This window comes from Sebastes umbrosus, chromosome 18, assembly GCF_015220745.1.
Source record: "Sebastes umbrosus isolate fSebUmb1 chromosome 18, fSebUmb1.pri, whole genome shotgun sequence".
In the NCBI taxonomy this organism is placed as follows: Eukaryota; Metazoa; Chordata; class Actinopteri; order Perciformes; family Sebastidae; genus Sebastes; species Sebastes umbrosus.
This window is the reverse complement of record NC_051286.1, coordinates 8,062,856-8,085,626: the sequence shown is the minus strand read 5'-3', so window position 1 is coordinate 8,085,626 and position 22,771 is coordinate 8,062,856. Positions and strand designations below refer to the sequence as shown.

Sequence of the window (22,771 nt, the reverse complement as noted above, 5' to 3'; positions counted from 1 at the left end):
TGACATGCCTCAATATTTTCATTTTAATTACATTATTTTAAGGCTTTGATTTTTTAAATCAGACACTGTGGAGGAATAATGAGAGACAACGGGTGTGATAAAGGTCATCATTCAGGTTTCAGAGCACCTCGTCTGACCAACAACAGCAAACATTATAAGTTACATCAATACTTCCTTCTGTCTTCATCCATTTCGTCTCCACTTTAACACAGAAAACAGACCAAACCTGCCCCCGAAAAAACCCTCCAAACACATGAAATATGTACACTGATATCTTACAGGGGAGTTCAAGCAGTTTGTGAGCTTTCAGAGTCACAATTAGACACACAAACAGGCAATCATACAGCCCTGTAATACAAACACACACACTCACACATCCACACACACAAGGATGATCCGAGGCTCATGCAAAAGGACGAAGGGGTTCTGGAGGGTCTTTACATCAGTAGAACAACAGGAAGTGGTGTTTTTACAGAGTTTCTGAGGTTCAGCAGGTCATTTAGCTCGCTTCCTGATGTCGTTTATCACCTCTCAGGACTCAGCACAGGTGTGTTTGTGTCTTTCCAGAGGATTACTGGCCAAAACAGGAAGAAGAAAAGAAGGAAGAGGAAGGAATAAAATAAATAACGATAATAAAAAAAAAAATCCTCTTCACTAAAGCTTTACTGCGCCGTCATGGGCGTGGCAGTGTGACACGCTGCCAAGGAGACATTAGAAGAGGAGGAAGTGATGGATTTCGGGGTCTGACACCTGCAATAAAAACAAACAAACAAGAAGTAGTAGATATTAAAATTAATATATGGATAATGTTTAATCTTTAGACACAGGTTGATAAGATTATCCAGCAACATTGAGATTACAGGCTGCTGAGCAAATGAGAGATGAACCATCAGATTAGGACCGCCTAGAGAGGGTGTGGCTAATCCTCAATAATCCCATTTACAGATGCATTGACTCTAAACCATTTACACCAGTCAGATACAGGCCAGTGAAAGCAGGTTTATCACGTACAAAAATATGATTTATAGTATAAATGGATACTATAATGGATGAATATTGATATTTTAGAGTAAAAAAACATCTAATTATATCAACTTTATACTACAGCCTGACTGATTTTGATAAACATCAATAAATCAGGGTAAACAAAAACAGATATTATATTAAACAATATGTGCTGAGCAGTAAATTGGATTTTAAAGTTGAAAAATAAACTTTAAATATATCTTTGGCTTCACTGTTGTGCCATTTCTTGCTACTTATCCGCCGGCATATTCTCCAGTAGGATATATTAGCTAATATCAGCTCTACGTCTTCTTACAAAAATACTTTTTTGGCAAAGATCTCTCAAATGTGATCATCAAAGAGCTGTGTTGAAGATACGTACTGGAGCAGGATGTTTCACGGTTGAACAATAAAGTTTTACTCCTTTATAAAAAGATGACTTTTTAAGAGTAAAGAAGATTAAAAGGCACAAATATGAAAACTTTTTTTATCTTAAATGAAGAAAAATGAGGGTAAAAAAATGCAAAAATAAGTAACCTATGAAAGATTTCTGTACTTGCAGATCTGCCAACGTATGCATAAACAGTACTGTATGTGTGATAAATAATACTAGAAGATGATATGAGGATAACATCTGGTTCAGGGGGTTCAGACTCACCAGGACCGAGACTTGCGGATGCCTCCATCCTTGGTGGGCGAGTTGTCCAGAGAGTGACTTTGGTTCGACTCCGACTCTGCTGAGCGATCCAGCGAGGCGGTGTTCGGAGGAGTCATGTCCAGCTCCAGAAACATGATGTTCTCCGCCTGCACACACACACAGAGACACACTTTGCTATCTAACTTGTTCTCTAGTGAAGCTTCATCTAAAGGGTGTTTCTCACACATCACATCAATCTTGGCTCCGTTGAACTGGCTGCAAATCTCTGTTAGGATTAATTTTAAAGAGCTATCACATGCTGTACAAAGCTTTACATGTTCTGGCGTCGGGAGTATAAAAGTGAACTTCTAATCCCTTCTGTTCAGGTTAAATATTACATTAAGGGGGATAAAGCTCTTTCTGTACTGGCTCCTCGGCTCCACTCGCTCATCTTAAAACCCATTTCCTACAGATGATCATATTGTATAATTGATTACTGCTTTCTACATGCTGCTTATGTCCCATCATTCTCTTTTATCTTTCGAACTCTGGACTATGGCTGAACGATTTTAAAATGACTGATATTGCAATTGCAATATGATTTTCAATATCTGATCTTTTTAACACAATTATTCCCATATTCATTGTAAACATATAGAAATGATTATGGTGTGATTTTTATGGGGATCTGTACCAAACAAAGATGTTAAGTCTGTTGAATATGATGTGTAGGCCAGGACATCTCTGCAGCACGACAATATTTAATTTAAGAAGGTATTTTGACATACATTTCACTTTTAATAAATATTGCGCCTCCTGCGATTTGAAAATAGGGAGGCCTTTAAATAAATTTTTCAGCCATACTATGAACATCACACAAATTATAATTATCAACTCATTTACAAAGTAAAACAAAGGTTTAATCCACATTTTTGTTAGCATAAAGTTATGTTTTTTCAAATAAAGTGCAGAAATGTTTAATTATTAACAGAGAAAAAGATTGGTTACACATTCTTAGTCAAGATGCAAAAACAAATTATTTATTCAACCTTTCAACCACAAGGTCATGATGCCCAGAGATGACCTTGGGGCTGAAATTGTGGATGAATTAAAGGATTATTCCGCTGAAAATCCCCCTCTTATCGCGTAAATAAATTAAAAATAAAAAAAAAGATTTTAGCCTTTCAACAATATCTATTTATTTATACAGTTTAAAGTTACAGGGACAGTGCACTTTTTACATTTCTGTAAATTTGCCAGTTTTAGCCTCTTTGCTAATTTCCAACTGCATTCCTTGTGAACTATTCCTTTAATTATCTTCTGCAACAGCACAAGGATTGTTGGGTAATCTCATCGGTGCGTCCTGCCCTTTTTTTCAACATCAGAAATGTTTTATTAAGCACATCCAGTCAGTTGCATCATGTGAACACTACAGAAGCACTCACACCTACCCTGTATCTGGAGTGAGCTCCCATCGCTATGGCAACCCTGGCGTACTGGCTGATTGGTCGTTTGTATCCGACTGCAGATGCCGGCCTTTTCTTCATCTGTGAGGATTTACTGAATAGAGGAAGAGAGACGGGGAGGTGGGAGGGGGCAATCAATGAGAAATCAATGTTCAAAAAGGCCAAAATGCATCTTCATGAAGCTCTTCTATTAAACAAACAGGATGTAGCTTTTCTCTCCTGCAGTGAATGACACCACATGGACACTTTAAACGTCTGTTTCTGCTGTAATAGCAGCAGTAAAGACACAAGAGATGAAGAGCGAGTGACACAGAGAGCAAGAAGGTCAAAAGGTCTTGAACCACGACTGAAATTGAACACATTTTTGAGTCCATTATTTCCACCTGATGGCCCAGATGGGAATAATAATCCCAACACATGTCACACCCACACACTGACCTTTCAGCGGGAACGAGAGGCTGAAACTTCCACTGGTCCTCCTCGGTGTCGAAGGTCAGTCTGTTCATGATCTTGTTCTTCTCCTCTGGAGGGATGAAGTTCTCTATGATCAGATACCTGCATGAACACACAGCGTTTATATTTACCGAGTGTAACAGAGTTACAAAGTGTCTGAATTGTGCACTATTTTTTGTGTTAAATGACACGTAAAAAGCCTAAAATGCATTATCATGACATAAGTAATGTCCTTAAAATGTTGTGTTATTTATACACCTTCCCATGAGAACAGGTTACCCCCACCACCACAGCCCGCTTGCATTTTTTAACGCAGGATAGCATTTTTGGTCTGAATACCCACTAACAGATGATGCTCATTGAGCAAACAAATCAGTCAATATCAAAATATAAAGAAGCATATCTTCCTTTCTCAAGTTTACGTGTGACTTTTGTGTTTAAAAAGTCAATTAAGGCAAAGTTTAACAAACATTTTCACAAGAGAAATGAATGAGAAGCACATGAAATTTATATTAAATTAGTATTAATTTTCTTTACTACTTGTATGTATTTAAATTATATCATGTTTCCCAAAAAAATGCTAATAAATGGGGCATTGTTGAGTTGTTGTATATACTGATTAAACGGTTTGTTGCACAGATTCATATTGAAGTTCTGTATGTGTCAGTCTTAGTATTTTAACATCTCCTTCCTCTCAGCGTCTCTCAGTGTTTGGACTAATGACATCTCTGTGAAGCGTGTACGCATCTGATGTGTTTGCTGAACCGTCCAGGCATATGTGCTGATTCTGCCGACTCTTCGACTCACTTGAACTTGAGCTCTCTGGTGAGCTCGTTCTGAGTTTGTTCCAGCTCCTGTCGGCTCCTCACGTGCTCGTCGTTCACGTCCTGGATCTCCGCTTTGATGCACTGAAGCTTGGCATACAGCTACGAGGAGAGAGAGAGAAACAGAGAGGGTGAAGAGGAGGAGAGATGTCGCCCAGTGCAGCGTATAGTGATGAACTGTAGCTTGGTTGCCCGTAGCAACAGCACAGGCGGCACTGGTGTCTGGAGAAAAGGGCAGCCAATAGGAGCACGGCAACATGGCAGCGCTCCCTCTCTCCGGCTCATTCCTCCTCTTTCACCGTTCATGCTCTGACTGCACAGGCTTTAAACAAGTAGGCTAATCCTGACTGTAGTTAGCCTGAAAGATGACACCACAGTTCATTTCTCATCTTTGAGGGAGATTCTGATCAGTGAGGAGCAGCACGGTCACGAAGATTGTGTTGTAGAAGCTTACGAAAAATTGGATTTGTTGTTTAAAAACAGCTTGAAAATGGAATATTTCATTATATATTATATATTATAAATATATTATATAATATATTTAATTATATTATAACATTTTAAATTAATACAGAAATGTGGCCTATGCAAAAAAAAACAATGCACAAAGGCATGATGGGAGAAATACCTCTGATGGATTAAAAGTCTCTTTCCTTGCATTCAGACATTTCTTCTTTATTAAGAGATTAACTGAAAACATGAATGCTGCTGTTCTACAAACAATGCCTGTGAGAAGGTGATTCTTGTAGTCTTTTAAATAAAAGGTTTATGGAACTAAAGCTGGATTTATACTTAACAAAAAGGGTTAATCGCAGTCCCGCTACAGATAGCAACAGCGTAGGTTTTTAGTGACGGATGTATCGTACGCGATCGGGTTGTATTGTACATAGACAGTGTGTTTACCGTAGAAATAGATTCATTCAAATCAACATAGCAAGATGGTCAGAGCAGCGTCCATTTTTATGAGCACCGTTGCCATTGGGACCGTTGTAGTGGGCTGACTTCCTTTTAAACTAAACCGACTTACAGCAGGTTGCAGACTCTCTGAGGTCAGGTTTTGCAGTACGGACTAAAACAAACGGTGGAGTAGTAACGTTACGAAGCACAGAGAGCCAGAGCAGATGAGTAAAATTGAACAACTTAAAGGGACTGTTTGTAACTTCTTACACGTATAAATCACCCGGGTCGGTGTCCCCTGCGCACCGACCCGGGTGATATATGCGAGCGCACATATGCGCGTGCGCATGGGACACTGACCCGGGTGATTTATACGTGTAAGAAGTTACAAACAGTCCCTTTAAGTTGTTCAATTTTACTCATCTGCTCTGGCTCTCTGTGCTGGACAGAAATCCTAACGGCTTGTTTCAAACACACAATTTCTGAATACGGGCTGTGTGTATTTCTCCGTATATTGAGCTTGATGATAGTTTAACAGTATTTATAAAGCACTTAAACCTGCTTTATAATATAAAAGACATGAAAATCTCACTTTTTACAATATGGGACCTTTAAAGGTATTTCTGTTTACATTCAGTGTTTCTCATTAAAACGCATAAGGTGTATCATCGAGGTCTAGCAAACGCGTTGAATGAATTTCCTTCCTCGTAAAATATTTACAAAGCAGGTTTTTGTTTACATCCGTGTTTACTAGCTAAAACTCGTCTTCTTCACTGCCTTCTGGTGCAGTACCGCTCATAAAAACACTGCTCTATAGCACTACTAGTGGTAAAAAAAAACTAGACAGGGTGCCTTTAACGTTGTCTCCTTCAGCATTGGAAACACAATCAGACTTTAGAAGTGTTCCCTGACTATGATCAACCATTCCTTTATAACTGCAAAAAGTCCAGCAGTCACAAAGGTAAAAATCTCCTCCTCCTTTTCCTCAGAGGAACGGCACCATGCAGCGAGCGAAGGGTACATGGCACACGTCAGGGCATCAGGAGAGCAAAGATCAACACAGGATCATTAGTCACATTGTCATCCACATACACACACACACATTGGGTTGTTTGGGGTTAGTCCTGCTGGCCGTGCAACGGATTGGGAAGCGAGTAGAGCGGGTGGGGGAGGGTTTACAAGGTTCAGAGTGTTGTTTTAGAGAGGGCACGGAGGGATTTAGTGGCAGATCCTGACATGGAAGGGGAGAACAGATCGAGAAGGTTAGCATGGGAGAAGGCTCAAGATAGAAAGTGACGATAGGGAGTGACGGGAGTGGAGGGGAGAGGTCCAGCAAAGAGGAGGGGACGGCAGGACAAACCTTGAGGTACTGAGATTTAAGTGTGTGTCCGAACGGAGCATGTGTCCGAGGCAGGGGGTCATTAGGATCCAGGTCAGGGGTCAGGGGTCAAAGAGGGGTAAAGAGGGATATACTGACATTAGGAACAAAAAAAGGAAGGTGTGTGTGTGTATGTAAAAACATATCTTATATAAAAGTGTGTGCATTTTTTTAAATAAACATGTATGTGCATTTGTGTTTTATATTTTTATAATTTTATACGTAGATGTACGTGCGGTATCTGTGCACCTTCTTGAGTTTCTTGGTCTTGGCCTCGACTTCCTGCTGTAGAGAAGTGAACGTCTCTCTCAGCTCCACCGTCTCGTCGTCCCGGACCAACATCTGCTGCTGGATCTCCCTCTCGCTTTGCGTCTGAAAGCATTCATTAAAACGTCACCTTTCTGTTGTTTGCTGTGTTATTTAGGGAAAAAGGTGCTAAAATATAATATCCATTATAGTATCCATTCCATTATCCATTCATAGTTCAAGTTATTGTTCAGGAGTATCCTGCAGTTTACTGTCACATAAGAACTATATGTCTTATATCTATAAACACACACTGGTTTACCTGCTCAGCAATCTCGTGCCTTTTCACCTCCAGCATCTTCTGCTGCTCGTTGGTGTGATCGATGATGTTCTTCCCACCAACCAGCAGTTTGCTCTCCATCGCCTGAGGAAAACAAAAAGTTTGTTGTGTTATTGTAGCAGCTACGGCATCTGTAGCTTCAACGACAATGATTGAGTGTCTTTCTTGAGGTCAAACTAAGTTCATTTGGACGTCATCTAACAGTTGTGTGTGTGTTGGAGCTGCAGTCATCAGTGCAGACATTGTGCTGATGAGGCAGACGGAGCTGGAAGTGGGCAGCTTAACATCCATGATGACACCATCCGACAACAAGCTGAGCTCGGCTAAAACTTCGTAGCGCTTCAGACTTCAGACATGAATCACATCCAGAAGTGTCTGATAACCACTTTGATCCAGACTGAAATATCTCTATATATAACAGCTATTGGATGGATTGCCAGGATGAATCCTACTGACTTTGGTGATCTCTTGACTTTTCATCTTGCACTACCAGCAGATCAAACTTTCTTATATGTCAATGAAATGTAAGCAAGAATGAAATCTAATGACTTCAGTGACTTTTCCTCCAATTTTTTAGTGAAATGTCTCAACAAATGTTGGATAGATTGCCATGAAATTTAGCACAGACATTAATGTTTCCATTAGGACAAAGTAAATATTTTCTATGATTTTTTAAAAATCATACTTTATATTATTTCCTTAAGAGAAATGACTACAACAACCTAAACCATAACAAATAAAGCAATATGTAAATATAATAACAACAAATTGAAAAACAAATTATCAAAAAACAAGGGAGGAGAAAACAATTATAATAATATATATTTTATAATTTTTAAAAATATATAAATAAATAAAAATAATTAAAATTAAAAATATAATAAATTGAAAATGATAAAAAAGAACTAACAATAATAAAATATAAAACACAATATATATATAAAAAATAAGAAATATAAAAATAAAAATATAATAAATTAAAACATGTTAAATAAAATTAATAATAATAAAAAATATATAAAAAAGCTACATAAATAAATAAAATAAATTCACACACCAGATTCCCAGCACCGACTTATCCCTGTGGTTCCACTTGCACGTTAACATTTTCTATGATTAAAACAAGTATGACTGTGTAGCCTTTGTGAGGTTTGCTCTCTCTGCTTTCTAGTTTTTATTTCTACCTTTTAAATAAAAAGAAAATCCAAGCTGCAGATATTATTACATCTGTGTGTGTTTTAACTCCGAAGAAGCATCATTATCATTTCATGCCTCTGGTTACCGTGGAGATTAGAGGCCCGAGGTCGTAGTGATGCAACCTGTCTAGAAGGTGAATCACAACCATGATATATACTGTATGTCCTGAGGGCAGACATCTAAAATTAGAGAAGAAGAAAGAGGGAGAGACAAGAAACAGGATGGGAAGAAAAGAGAAGAAGAAAATGTAAAAAATAATAAAAGAAGAGGGGGAAGAGAGAAAAGAAAAGGGGCCCAAGAAGGGCAAACAAGGGCCACGGCCATTTTGTATTGGACACATTCCAGTCTCAGGACTTTATACAAAAAGACAGTGTGTGTGCAGCCTATACGTTCTTTATTACTAGCACACACGCACACACACACACACACACAGACTCATGCAGAGAGTACAGTGGAGTCCTTCAGAGAGGATGCAGCAGGTCTTTACAGAAAGACTCTTTGTTTCCAGCTGTCTTTGTGTGTGTGTGTGTGTGTGTGTGTGTATATGTGTGTGTGTGTGAGAGACTGCTGCTCTTTGTGTTTTGTCATATTCTTTCAGCTTCATTAAAGGGCTTATTCATGTCACAGGTTTTCTCTCTCTCATGCATCCCATGTCTCGTCCCCCCCTCGTTGGATGAATACAGATCCTTCACATACAGGCTTTCATGACTTAAATAGACAACTTGACACTTTGCATTGAGCTCAGTGTCTCACCAGCCACATACATTATGCTATTATAGTGAAGAAAGATGCATTTAACTTGAGTAAAAGATAACAGCTCATCCACTCTGAGTCTCGCTGGGTTCATGGAACTGTGTCAAAACACCAATTACATCGAATCACAAATGCAGCAACATCCAATTAAAACCAAACAACGTTTTGTTGCACTGTACATGTCGCCTGGTTGTCCTAAAAACAGCTCGCTAGCATTGAGTTCATACGAGAAAACAAAGAGCAGTCTTTTTCTGCACTTCTACTTTTAGTTGAGTGCTAAAAAACTGCGAGTTTAGGAAACACGTAAACTCAAATGAGCAGTTTTGCAAATAAAATTAATGAAAAAGAATCAAGACATGAGGTGTTAAACCACAGGACTGCGCTCTCTTTTTCTGAACTTGTTTTAGGTAAACAAACACTTTCCTATCTTCTCTATAATTAGCGATCATTCCTTGTTGAGATCATGAGGTGCTCTTATAGCTGCAGGAGAAAAATAATCTTCTAATTTTTGTTTTATCTGAACAATATATGCCATCGTAATCAAGTTTATAAAACTAGTTTGACTAGCTTCAACATTAGAAAAACACAAACTGTAACACAACTAGTCACTTTTACACAAACCTAAAGCTTGAGTTGTTTAATTTTAAGTCTTTTCTAAATGTGCAATGTTCAAATTTTGCATTTTGAAATGAGGGGAATAGTCTACAGAACAACTACTACATGAACCTTGTTGTTTTAAGCCAAGTTTTAAGTTGTTTTCAGCTGTATAGGAGTCGTGTTGCTGATGAAAACCCAACATTTCCTGATTTTGCTGCTTCATAATAAATGCTTTTATATAACAAAAATAAAGGGGAACTTTTATTGTGAAGAATGTAGAGGAAATTAAATGTGTATCTCTGAATTAGTGATGCTTTATTCGCGGCTATTCTTAATAAAAACAAGTCTACTAATACAGCAAGGAGGAAGAGAACAAGCAGCAAAAATAACAGGGTATTTTTAATGTGAAGAATATAGGAAACGAAATGTGTTTATCCATCGTTTTACAGCCACTCCTTTGACCTCTAGTCACAGCCGTGGTTACACACACCGCCGTGCTAAATCGAACCGAGTCGAGACAAGCACACGTGTATGGAAAAACCCTGATGGAGGAAGATCATGTAGTGTGATCAAAAGCTCTAAACAGCTACTCAATGTACTGTGTGGTGAGATTGTTTTGTATCTGAGGTCATGAATGAACTTTCAATCTGAAATGTAATCCGGTTTTGACTTAATCTCACATCTGAGGTCAGAGTCTAGAAGGAAATGACTTAATCATGGAGTCACAGGTTCCCATGACAGAATCATGTTTGTAATGTTCAGGTCAAGAAGCTATTTCACACCTGAGCGGATGAAACAGAGGTGAAGATGAAAAGAAGACATTACAGGAAAAGGAGGAGGAGGAAGAGGAGGAGGAGTAGGGAGCGATGACTCAGTGAGGAGTCCAAATGACCTTCAATCACATGAGAGACGACTCTCTTGTCATTCGAGTCATTAATCTGTTTCCATCCTTACAGATTGATGTTTCAGTGTTGCACTCACGCACGCACGCACGCACACACAGATGCAGTCAGGATGTCTGATGATCTCTAGGTCACAGTAGAGCTTCAGTTTCTTCACAATGTCATTATACACCTTCCGGTATCTACATCTCAGTCCTCAGCGGGTTCAGACTTTGTCCTCACTGTCTCTGTTTCTCATATGCTCAATCAATAAAGCAGATTTAATATCTTACAATGTGTGTGTGCTTTGAGCGCTGTGGGTAAATCTAGAAGAAGAACTTCTAGGTGTGCAACCCAATCTCACAGGAAGGTGTGTGAATGACACGATATTACAAGGACAATCAGAGTGTCATGAGAATGCATTTTAGTTTTTTGTGTTTCATTTTTAAGGGTAAATTCTGCAACAAAACCAATCACTTAGGTTGAGGCAACAAAACCACTTAGTTAGGTTTAGGAAAAACATCAAGGTTGGGCTTAAAATAAGTACGGAAACAAAGTATAATACGTACGGAAACAACGAAACATAAGTACGGAACAGGTGTCACAAACATCACTAATGTAACTTACAAAACAAAACACCGGTCTCCTGGTTGTAAGTTGTGTGTTTGTTGCGATTTAGAGGGATTAAGAGGGAGCGTCTTCAAAGTGGTGTTGGAAAGTTGCTTTTTCAGAAATTCGTAGATTCTCTATTTACTATTATGAAGGAGCATGCAAGCGTTCCCACTCCAGTGTTGCATGTACAGTATGTATGACTGGTGTTGTGGTTTGCTGTATGTTGGAGGACCACAACAGAAAGTAGCCATTAGGCTTCATTGTTTCTTGAATCCTCCATTACTGTTGATGGAAGTCGGCAGACTGAAGAGTTTATAAATGCATCACCCTTTTCCTGGAGCTTGTGAGTGCATGTATATGTGTGTGTGTGTGTGTGTGCCGGCCTGAATATTTGCGAGCGTATGTATAATCTGCCCATAAGTGCGTGCTCAAATTCTTTTGGCTGTGACTGATCCATTTCCTGATGGGAAAAGTGAAGAGAATGGGAAGTGTTGCAGATTGAGCAGGCTCATCCGCATCAGCCAGCCAATCACAGCGAGACCCGGGGCCTGCTGGGAGCGAGCGGGTTATAAATACGATGTGACGACAACGACTCTCGCGTGTGCAGCGGAGAGACAGGAAGCTTGCTGGGAAGAGACAGAGACACAGGAGAAGAAGAAGAAGAGAGGGTAAAGTAAAAAGACACTGAGCATGAAAGACAGACGTAGAAAAAAGAGAAAGGTCAGGTCGTTTCTGAGAATCTGTTTCACATCAGTCCTGCATGGTCGATGCAAAAACCACTTAAAGGAGCCACAACTTAAAGCCGAAAATCTTATTAGCATTCACTCACTGTCAGTCATCTCCTGCATCCATCAAACACACCAGGGAGATCCAGTAAGTGACATCACAACGTAACACCACAATTAACCTGAAAAACAATTAAGTTTGGAGGGAGCATATTTTATTCCCCAGATTATGTTTGTATTATGAAATTAGCACCCGCCAGCTGCCAAATACAGGTACATTGTTGGCCGTGTCAGGTAAAATCATCAGGCCATCTGCCACTTTGGCAGACAGGGAAACAGAAAAAGACGTTTGGTAAGGTTAGCGTATGATTGGATAGAGCTACACTTCCACTCGTTACTGCATCACCTTCACTAGCTACCTCACGTGCCAATATCGTCTGAAGGATTACTTAAGTGTGAAGCAAGCGTGTGAAGGATGGTTGATACGCTGAGAGCACATATATTTACATATTTGTGTGTGCATCAGAAAAAAAAATTTTGAACCTTATTTTTTTATGTGGATTTTCTTTACATGTATATACAACTATTTTTGTGCGCAGTGAAAAATATTTTTGTGGAGAGACATTTATATATAAATCGAAAAATACATTTGTACTTATACTTCTGTGTGCATTTGTTAATATTGAGACTGACCTGACCCCATAGCTCTCTGTTTCTGCTGCATCGATTTTGATCATTTTAAAAAACTGTTCATCTCACAGTGTTGAGTACTTTTTAAACTCATTTAGTACTTAAACATCTTTACACATCTTGTAAAAAAATGGCTAAATTAATTATTCAACGGTTTAATAATCGTTTTGTATATTTTATGAGGCTACAGTGGTTACAAAAGCACTATATTACATCTCTCATCCACCCTCTCCTTATAAGATAAACAGATATTTAATGTCTTATTTTACATGCAGACATCTCTGTGTGTTTAAGAAATGGCCCTGTTTTCTCCACTGATCACATGACACACACACACACACACACACGCAAACACACACATATACAACAGACAAACACACACGGACAACACAACAGAGTTGATTCATCAATATTTCAGCGATGCAGCCTCCCAAGCTGAAAGATGGTGAGCAGCGATGAGCTCTTTCTGTTCATTAGCCAACACATACACACACACACACACACACACACACACACACACACACACACACACACATACTGGCCTCCCTCTTTCCTTTCTGTCCAGTCTTTTCCTCCTCTAATTAGACAGGAAGTCAGCTATATAAACAGGAAACAGTCATTCTATCCATGACGTGATGCATGTGTGTGTGTGTGTGTGTGTTTGTGTGTGTGTGTACTAGTAAAATACATTCATACTGTATATTGTGGAAAGCTGATATGCACACACAGTGTGTGTATGTGCATGAGTGTGTTACTGGGCATTGTTGCTGATCATGCGTTCTGATTGGCTGAACTTCAGCTGGCAGGATGCAGGAAAAACCTTTAATGCAATTTCCTCCAATAACAAAAGACAGCCAAGACTGGAAGAGCCAAGACTGGAAGATGCATTCATGGTAAAAATAGTATATATAATAGTATGTATAGTATAATTGTCATCTGAAAGATTCAATTATCGTTCCTGCTTCAGGCCGAGTTACCCTCCTTCTATTTGCTGTAAAGCCTGACGATGCAACATCTACGGTTGCAGTTTGGCATCGTACAAAAGAAATAAAAAGATCAAAAGAAACCGGAGAGAAATAGCCGAGTGTTTCCCACACGCAGACTTTATCTGGGCAGTTTGCCATTTTTTATTTCCAGTCTCAGTTTATTAGATTCACACTCTTGAGAGCTGCTAATATAATTTTCCTGTTACCATAAATTAGACTTCAAAATCTACAATTTGATCCAAATTTGCAAGTATTTGTAAGAGATATTTTTAACCAGTAAACTGCAGACTTTTAATTTAAGATGCATGAAATTGACCTAATTTTTACCGTGCTGTTTCTCTGGGAAAAAGGCTTTCTCGGAAAAGCAGAAAATTCCTAAACTAAGTAGTAGACGAGGCAGGTTGAGGGAAACTTCCCCTGTAATAAATAACACGTATGAGAAATGAACCTAAATGAGAGACAGAAAAAGAAGGTAGAGAAACATATCAACTAAAAGAAAGTGATGGAGAAAGAAAACATTATATAATCAAATAGATGAAGATCTATCATTATATAACCTAGATGCAAGTAACATAGCATCAGAGAGCTTTAAGACATCTTGGACCTACAGATAAAGAGACAGAGAGTAGTGAGCGACGGTAAGAAGAAGTGAGACGTTACAGTTTTGACCCAGAAAAGTGGATCTAAGAATAGTCCACTGGAGGGTCGGACCCAGCAGCCTCCTGATGAGAAGCTGCTGCTCAGCATGAAGCTCTCGACGGTCGGTGACTCTACTGATACCTGACTGTTTCATAACAACACAATGTGGAGGTCACAATACCAGAAATGTAGTAATCGATACCAACAACAGTGAAATTCCACAAATCTCAATTCCCAATTAGATATTATGGTTAAAAAACAAAAACAAAACAATAAATTCCATGCAACATTCACTCCTTTATTACCGTTTGCATAATGTTTTTATGATCGATCGATGATTATTATGTGCTTTTGGATCTGAACTAACGTGGTGTCCACACAGCAGCAAATTGCTTAGCTTCCGTGCTGGTACTCCATCTGCTTCTCCAAACTGGGAGCATGCCGACCGCCATCTAAGTTACTGTATGGAACGTTAATACACTGACTATAAGGATGTATATATACTGTACATGTAGCAGCGTCATCATGCAATACATACGGTTATGTGGGAAAAAGTTTTTAGAAAGGCTTGGAAAAATAGCATTTAATGCTAAAACAAACATACTTTGACCAAAATTGTATTTGAATACATAAGGAACACCACTATGAAGCTACAGAATGATATAAAAACCTAAAAAACATTCAAAATAATGGACCCACCCATTAAGTAAAGGCTCTGAATACCTCTACTTCCACTGCGTGTGAATGTAAAGCTGGTGGCACCTCCAGCAGAGAGACAACAGCTGAACAACAGTTGCAGCAACATTACAACACACGATCCACAGATGGAGCGCTGCACCTTGGAGGCCAGTTAGCTCACAGCACCCTGCAGAAACACCAGCTGACCCAACAGGGCTCCACAAGGCTGGTTCCTGACCTACTTACATCTGTTGTGTGAGTGGATGTATGTGAGGGTGAGAGAGAGGGAGAGAGGGAGGAAAAGGGGAGACAGCTTTCAATCTGATTTTATCTATAATTGGTTATTTCTGAGCTCATGTTTCCAGCCAGACACACTCTACCTCTCTCTCTGCCTAGCAACCGCTCTCTCATTGGTTATCAGAGCAGAGAGGAAAAATGGAACCTGCAGGACACATGCTGTGATTGGTCAGTTAATATCACTCTCAGCCAATCAGAAGAAATCAGAGCCAGGACTGATTGATCAGACTGGAAATGTTGCAGGATTACTGCTCACTGCTGACAGCTGTTGTTGCCTGTTTAGCTTGTAATGATTTGAGCCTATTTTTTTATGCTAAATGCAGTACCTGTGAGGGTTTCTGGACAATATTTTTCATTGTTTTGTATTGTTAATTGATTTCCAATTAATAAATATATACAAACATTTGCATAAAGCAGCATATTTGCCCACTCCCATGTTGATAAGAGTATTAAATACTTGACAAGTCTCCCTTTAATAGATTAAAAATGTTTGATTAATTTGTGATTAATCACGATTAACTATGGACAATCATGCAATTAATCGCGATTAAATATTTTTATCGATTGACAGCCGTAGTTAGTACACCTCCATCCATCAGCCTGTCTGTGGCACTCATCCTCAAGCCCATTCATTCCTACTGAAGGTGTAAATCTTATATATAGTTTTATATTAAACTAAGTAAGCAAACGTTACTCAAACAGGAGTAAATTGTGCATTTGTTGGGGACTATTTTCGGTGATGAATTATTCCACATTTGGTGCTCTAGTGGGTATTTGGGGCAGGAGGGCAGTGTATGTGCGATTGAATAATAAACTAAAGTGTGTGTGTGTGTGTGTGTGTATGTGTTCATGGTAAAGCTGCCTTCACATGATAAGAAATTTCCTCTTCGCTCACCGTGAGGTCGGCTGCAGAGCCTTGCAGAGGCGAAGCGCAGCGCAGGTATAATATGTCATCAAAAAACTGTGCAAGGAACAGGACAGGCTGTTCACTGTTTCTAGGCAACCACAACAGTTGCAGCTGTCGTCTCATTGGTTGCGCTTTGAAAGGTCAGCGGCAACCGAGGTCAAAAGTGGAAATAATTTGACGATGGCAAGGGTAGCGCTTCCACCTAGTCAGGCAGCACATCTCTCTCCATAGGAAAACAATGGCACAGCCAGCGCAGAGCAATGAAGGAACATGTCACCAACTCTCACTGATGTGTTTATTTTGTTGCTTTTTGTCTTTTCATGAGATATATACATAAATATCACCAGATTTGCATCTTGGAACAAACAAATGAACTTGTATCTTCCATGATAAACATTGTTTTGAAGTTAGTCCTTCTAAAATAAACAGCAAGAGGCTGATGCATCAAAGGCAGGAAATACTTCTTGTCCTTAATCATCTTCCTCCTCGGGGGCGAAACGAGAAGGACTTTTTGCTGATTCTTAGCACTGACATCACTCAGCAGCCACACAGTCAGCACCAAACACACACACACACACACACACACACATAAAGTCCCTCTGAACTGCTCTGTGTGATCACAAGAAGATTTCATACGATTTAGCACGAAACAGCATTAGTCCCACGGCGCTGTGGAGGACAACGTGATGGGGAGAAATATGAGCCTCCTCACACAGAAACGTACATGAAAGCACTCAGTGTGAAGGGCGAAACGTCGGGATATACATTAGCTCTGTCTCATGGGACTTTCCCAGAACCTCATACCTTCACTCAGAAGAAGTGCCACATAATAAAGATGAGGCAACAACTAGAGAGAGCTTACGCTGCTCTTGAGTTTACTGTAGGTCGGCACAAGTGCTGCTTACACACTCCAATATTTTTGCCAATTTGAGGGATTTTAGACCTTTTCTTTTGCTGCAGTGTGCATTTATTACATCGCAAATACACAACTATTGACGGACGTTTTTGCTGATACTCTCATTTTAGCACTGTTGAAAATAATTTCTTGGCAATATATGTTGCGTTTCTGGGTACAAATAGTTCTTTTATGATATTTTTTCATAATTGAAGGTAGAAGACAAAGACAAAAAGAGAGATGGGGTGCAAGTATCTAATGTTAAAGCTCAAGTACAAAAAGACAAACAATAGTGTGTCACATTGGGATAATGGAAGTTCAGCTACTGTGTACAATACAATACACGCGAAGGTATTCGTCTGATGTCATGCATGACTGACAGTAGAACAAAATTCACTGCACCCGATATCAATTTCAGTATTTATATTCGATTTTGCATACATTTGCCATATTGTGATATACTGTACATCAATATTATAAGTATTATTAATATTTCATATTGATCTCAACCATTTTGCCCAGCCCGACATGGAAGAAATCCATTGTAGAGGAGGCAAACAGATCAATGTTGTCCACTGACAACAGCTTCAATAGACCAGAGTGTAACGCAGCCACAATGCATGCTGCGTTTTGAGATATCAGTAAAACTGTAACCTTAACTGGGAAACCTGTTCTCTGTTATTACACTACCACCTACACACCTACTGCATATTACCCATCACACCTCTGCTCTGGGAGTTGTAAAAGGCACTCTGGTAGGTTGAGGGAACACCAAGACTTTAAAGCACAACACTTCATTGCTCCTAAAATACACAAAGCATCACCGAAAAACAGGCTACTAGCAGGGATACAGCCTCAACTTGTCCTTCTATTGTTCCTTAACTGAAAATATCTTTTTCCTCCTCTCGTTTCCTCACATTATCAGCTCAGTAAGCTGATCCAGTAGCGTCCGGGCTGCAGCTACAGTATTATATAGACTGTAGTCACTCAGTCATTCTGCATGGCTGACTTATTGACTGGATGTGGCCATGAATCAGAGCAAGTAATTAATGCAGCTCTGACTCGGTCTTTGATTGCTGCCTGTTTGTGTGTTTGTGTGAGTAGGGTAAAGAGAGGACTGACATTTTAAGCTACATTGGTCACCAGTTCCTGTCTGGACATATGAGACATCCGATCAGACTGGAGAAAGGGCAGCAGGGACAAAAACACACTTAGTACCAGTTAATGCAACCACTGGTGCTGGTCTGGAGTCGGTTGCACCAGTTGTATGTAAGTTAAAAAAAAAACTGAAAAACCGCTGCCTCGATCGGTTAGTTAGCTTGTGTTGTTGTGTGACTTTGGTTAGTTCGGATTCACCAAAGTAACACAATAACACAAACTAACCGATCGAGGCAGCGGTAGACCAGTAACTCCCGTGTTCTGCGAGGTAAAATTGCTGTTTTTTTCAATGGAGTCTGGTGGCTTTGACGAGAGCTTAGATAACGGCTTCCCAGTCGGAGACATAGACTGTATAGCTGTCTCACTGCACGGTTAATCGTCGGAAATATTACAAATATAGCGTACACTTAAACTGATTTTTTTAGGTGGGCCTTTCTTTTAGGTGTCTAAAATACATTTTGCTGCCGGCCACGTCCACAGCAGTACATTGCTTTTTATTCTGCGCGGTAACTCCTGACGGCTTCTCTAAACTGGGGGTATTCCAACCGTCATCTACTGTAGATAATACACTGACTATGGAGAAGTACCTCATACAACCCCACTTCAAAACACCCAGACTATCCCTTTAATGTGACATGACATGAAAGGGTGACGACACCTGCAGGTAAATTCAGTTACACCGGCAGCAAAAAGTGATATTTAACCTGGTGAAATGTAAACAATATAATCACATAACTAACTAACAAAATTATTTCCTAAAACGATAAATAAATGCTTGGATTATTATACCTTCTATTTAGAATACAGTATTTTTTATTTTTTTATTATTATGAATATGTGTGATGCATATAAAAAAGTAATTTTCTGAGCGGAAACAAGAGAGAAGAAAAGTAGTCAATGCCTGATGAGGTCTATCTGACCATTCATTTATAATCATGGGAGCTAATTAACACCCACTCTGTGGATTATTTTCCTAACAAAGGTCAAACAGTGGGTCTAGTTGTCATTTCTAATAATCATCACAAAGTCGCCTCTCATTGTTATTCTGAGCTGCAGTTGATGGAATAAGAGCGTAAAAGCATTCTTTGGCTTCTTTATGTCCGTGAAAATAACCCTGATGAAGTCATAATGATGTCATCAGGGTCATAATGATGTCACTGGCTTGGGCTTGGAGACATGCATTACAAATTCGGGGTATATGTAGTCTAACAATGGACGTATATTAAGGCTTACTGAATGGACGCTGGGACGCTGTCTTGAGCTATGGAGTATGACACACTGGAGCTGCGGTCGTGCGTTGCTATTGGCTCAATTTCGGCGAGGGCAGATCAGATTTTACTTTGCATGTGTTGTAGCCCCAATGATATGACGCGATATGACGCTGTGACATCTCCTCTTTCAACCCTCCTTGATGTATACCAGACAGGCAGGGACTAATGAAGAAACGCTATCAAGTGGCATTATGGGAAATGTAGGATCCAGTTGTGCTAAGAACAATGACAATCTGTTTAGCGGTTCTTCAGCTGTGTGCAACATAAGTGTACAAGTAAATAAGTAAAAACTAAGTAAAAGCAATAAAAACGTGATAAAGTGACCAGTGCAATGTCGGTTTAAGTATTAGCATACTTAATAGTATATCTGCAATAATTGATGTATATATGTTGCACATATACGGAGATGTAATTAGATATGAAGCTGCCAGTGTTACTGTCCATAATGTCCCTTAATAACAGATCATCAAATTATCACACATGATAATCCCACTGACCACATGTTCTTAATCTGACTTCCTGGATTGTGTGTGTGAGATAGAGAGAAAGGGAGAACATGGAAAATGTAAAATCAGAGCAGAGCATTATGGGTAATTGTCTTGTTTGTTGTTTTTTCCTAAACTCTGTTTCTATGACATTTCAATCTGTGCATGTTTATGTTTTGTCTATGAATGAGTGAAGCCATGTTGGAGCTCTCACCTTGTACTTGGCGGTGAGCTGCTCGGTGGCTTCCTGCTCCTTCCTCAGATCTCCCATCATCCTCTCCTTCTCTCCCAGGAGCCTCTGCTTCTCCTCAGCCAACATGAACTGATCTTCTCTGATGTCCTGTTTCTCCCTCTCCAACCGCTGCTCCTCCAGCTTCACGTACTCCTCCGCCTCCTTCTCCACCTCCTCCTCCTCCTCCTCGCCGTCCGTCTCTTCGTCTCCGTCTCTCTCCCAGCCCTCGCCGTCCACCTGCTCCTTCTTCTGTTTGCTCCTCCACTTCCTGTGGTGGAGCTGGGCCCTGAGGCGAGCGATCTCCATCTGGAACTCGCGCAGCAGAGCGTCCTTGGGATCCTCGTTGACTCTGGGCTGGTTCTGGATGTTCTTGGCCCGGTTGGCGTAGCGGAGGGTGGTGAGGGTCTCGTCGTAGTGCTGTGGGGCTGGGCCTAAGGTGGCCACCATGACGGTTTTGGCGTTCCCGCCCAAAGAGTCCTGCAACAGTCGGGTAAGCTTTGAGTCCCGGTACGGCACGTGGCCGCTGCGCCCATCGGCCAGTGCTGAGATCACGTTCCCCAGCGCCGACAAGGACAGGTTGATCTTGGCGGCCTCTTTGAGGCGCTCTCCCTGGACGCCTGTCTTGGCTTGGCGCTCGCTGCCAGCCAGATCCACCAGGTTGAGGCGGCCGACCCGGATGTGCTTCCTCCCATCCGGCCCGGGCTGGCTGCACTCCACCGTGATCAGGAACAAGGCGTGAGACCGAGACGAGTGTTCGTTCATGTCCGTCGCCCCGACCGCCCTCGCCTGGTTGCCCACGTTCATCACCTCCTCGATTTCCTTGATGCTCTTGCAGACGCACGACGTGAGGTCACGCACGTACACGCCGGACTCCGGACTCTCCCTGAGCTCCAGGGCTCTGGCGTTGCCGTGGTTGGGATCGAGCAGATCCCGAACCTCCTCCAGATAGATCTCGAGGTAGGACGCCCGCACCAGGTATTGCCTATCGGACTGCGAGCGGGAGATGTGCGTGAAGATGTGGTCGAACGCGTTGGGGATCACGCCCCGTTTCTCCGGGTCCATCCACGCCCCCTGCATGGTGTACGTCTTCCCGGTTCCGGTTTGTCCGTACGCAAATATGGTGCCGTTGAACCCCGCGAGCACCGAATCTATCAGCGGCCGCACGCTCTCGTCGTACAAATCTCGCTGTTTGGAGTTCGCGTCGTAAACCGCGTCGAACGTGAATGTTTTCTGCGGCTCGCTGGATGGCGCTCGAGGGTTTCTGAGGATCACCTGTCCGAGCCGCAGGTCCATTTTCACGATGCTGCCGCCCGCAGCAGGCCCACCGTGCTCCTCCTTCCGGTTCAGAGGGCGGCATCGAACTACCACCTTCACTGACTCGCTGCTCTTATTTTTTGACATGACTGGTTTCTTATTGTAAGAAACAAAAGAAACAATTTATATAATATAAAATAAAAATAGCCTGGTAATGACACCTTTAATCAGCCTGTGAATTGTGTAACCATTGATTTTTTTTTTTTTTAAATCATTAATAACAAATTCAGTATGGCTTCTTGATCATATCATAAAGGAAAATAGCTACAGTGCCTATAATAACATAACACCTCCTTTAATTATTACTACCTCTAATGGCTAATCTGCTCTCCTTATTGTCTGTATTATTAGCTCACAAACACACAGCAGCTCTCACGCGTTGGATCGACGCTCCATTGCAGATCCACATCCAAAAAATCCCCAAATACCGACAATGAAAACCTGCATGTCAGATATCAGCCTCCTCATCTCGTCCTGGTTGTATAGATCCTCTACACATCCTCCTGTCAACCCGCTCACTGATGCTCAGAGCTGGGTTTGCAGCTCTCAGTCTGTGCGGAGAGAGACGGAGCTTCTCTCCTCCTGTATGCAACACACAGACACACAGACAGAGAAACACGCACACACATACACACACAGTCATTCAAACGCCACACCCCACATCACTGCGGAGTGGAACAAAGCATCATGGGAAGTGGAGTTTCCTCTCACTGCCACCAACTCCTCAACTGACACACTTTTATTTCTTTATTGCAGACTCAAGGTCCAGATAAGAAAAAAGAAAAAACAACAACAATACATTACATATAATACATTACAATACAGAAAGCACTATAAAAAAGTCATGATGAAAAGATATTAAAAATATAAATATTAAGATAAATATATACATACATCAATGCCTATATGGAGAACTATACCAGTGCCTCCACAGCTGTGATTGGTACCGTTTAGTACTAAATCTGATGTTAGACAACTGCAAGATTATGTCATTCTCAGAGTGATTAAGCCGGCATAGACATTTGTACATGAGATTTCTTAATACAGTTTGAAAAGTATTTATGCCTGCAGACACAAACATTTCACTTGCACTGGAACAAGCAATTATATGCGACCTGAAGTCTCTGTAAGTTCACTTTTTTATAGTTTGACCAGATGGCCAGTAGTTGGAATATGTCAAAGATTTGACGTAAGTCTGAAATCTACAC

At 40.6% G+C, this 22,771-nt stretch overlaps 1 protein-coding gene across 2 annotated transcripts; it reads right to left on the bottom strand.

Annotated features, from left to right (window-relative positions):
* LOC119476901 (kinesin-like protein KIF3C) lies at positions 1–22,163 on the bottom strand. 2 transcript variants are annotated; one of them, XM_037750541.1, is made up of 9 exons: positions 20,232–22,163; positions 7,229–7,330; positions 6,910–7,032; positions 6,643–6,651; positions 4,369–4,487; positions 3,547–3,663; positions 3,094–3,202; positions 1,664–1,809; positions 1–750 (listed from the first exon to the last, which is right to left on the bottom strand). In XM_037750541.1, the coding sequence occupies exons 1-9, from the start codon at positions 21,648–21,650 to the stop codon at positions 663–665; spliced, it is 2,232 nt and encodes a 743-aa protein (XP_037606469.1). In that variant the 5' UTR covers positions 21,651–22,163; the 3' UTR covers positions 1–662. The 2 variants fall into 2 exon arrangements, with proteins under 2 accessions (XP_037606469.1, XP_037606470.1); XM_037750542.1 differs by lacking the exon at positions 6,643–6,651.
* Between the last annotated feature and the right edge of the window lie 608 nt (positions 22,164–22,771).

What these genes read in the sequence shown, in the direction of transcription:
- LOC119476901 (XM_037750541.1), bottom strand. Translation starts at nt 21,650, where the DNA reads ATGTCAAAAAATAAGAGCAGCGAGTCAGTGAAGGTGGTAGTTCGATGC. An exon ending in GGCACGAGATTGCTGAGCAG is followed by an intron (nt 7,033 to 7,228) that starts GTAAACCAGTGT and finishes GAATGCTTTCAG; the next exon opens with ACGCAAAGCGAGAGGGAGAT. An exon ending in GAGCTCACTCCAGATACAGG is followed by an intron (nt 1,810 to 3,093) that starts GTAGGTGTGAGT and finishes GTGTGTGTGCAG; the next exon opens with GCGGAGAACATCATGTTTCT.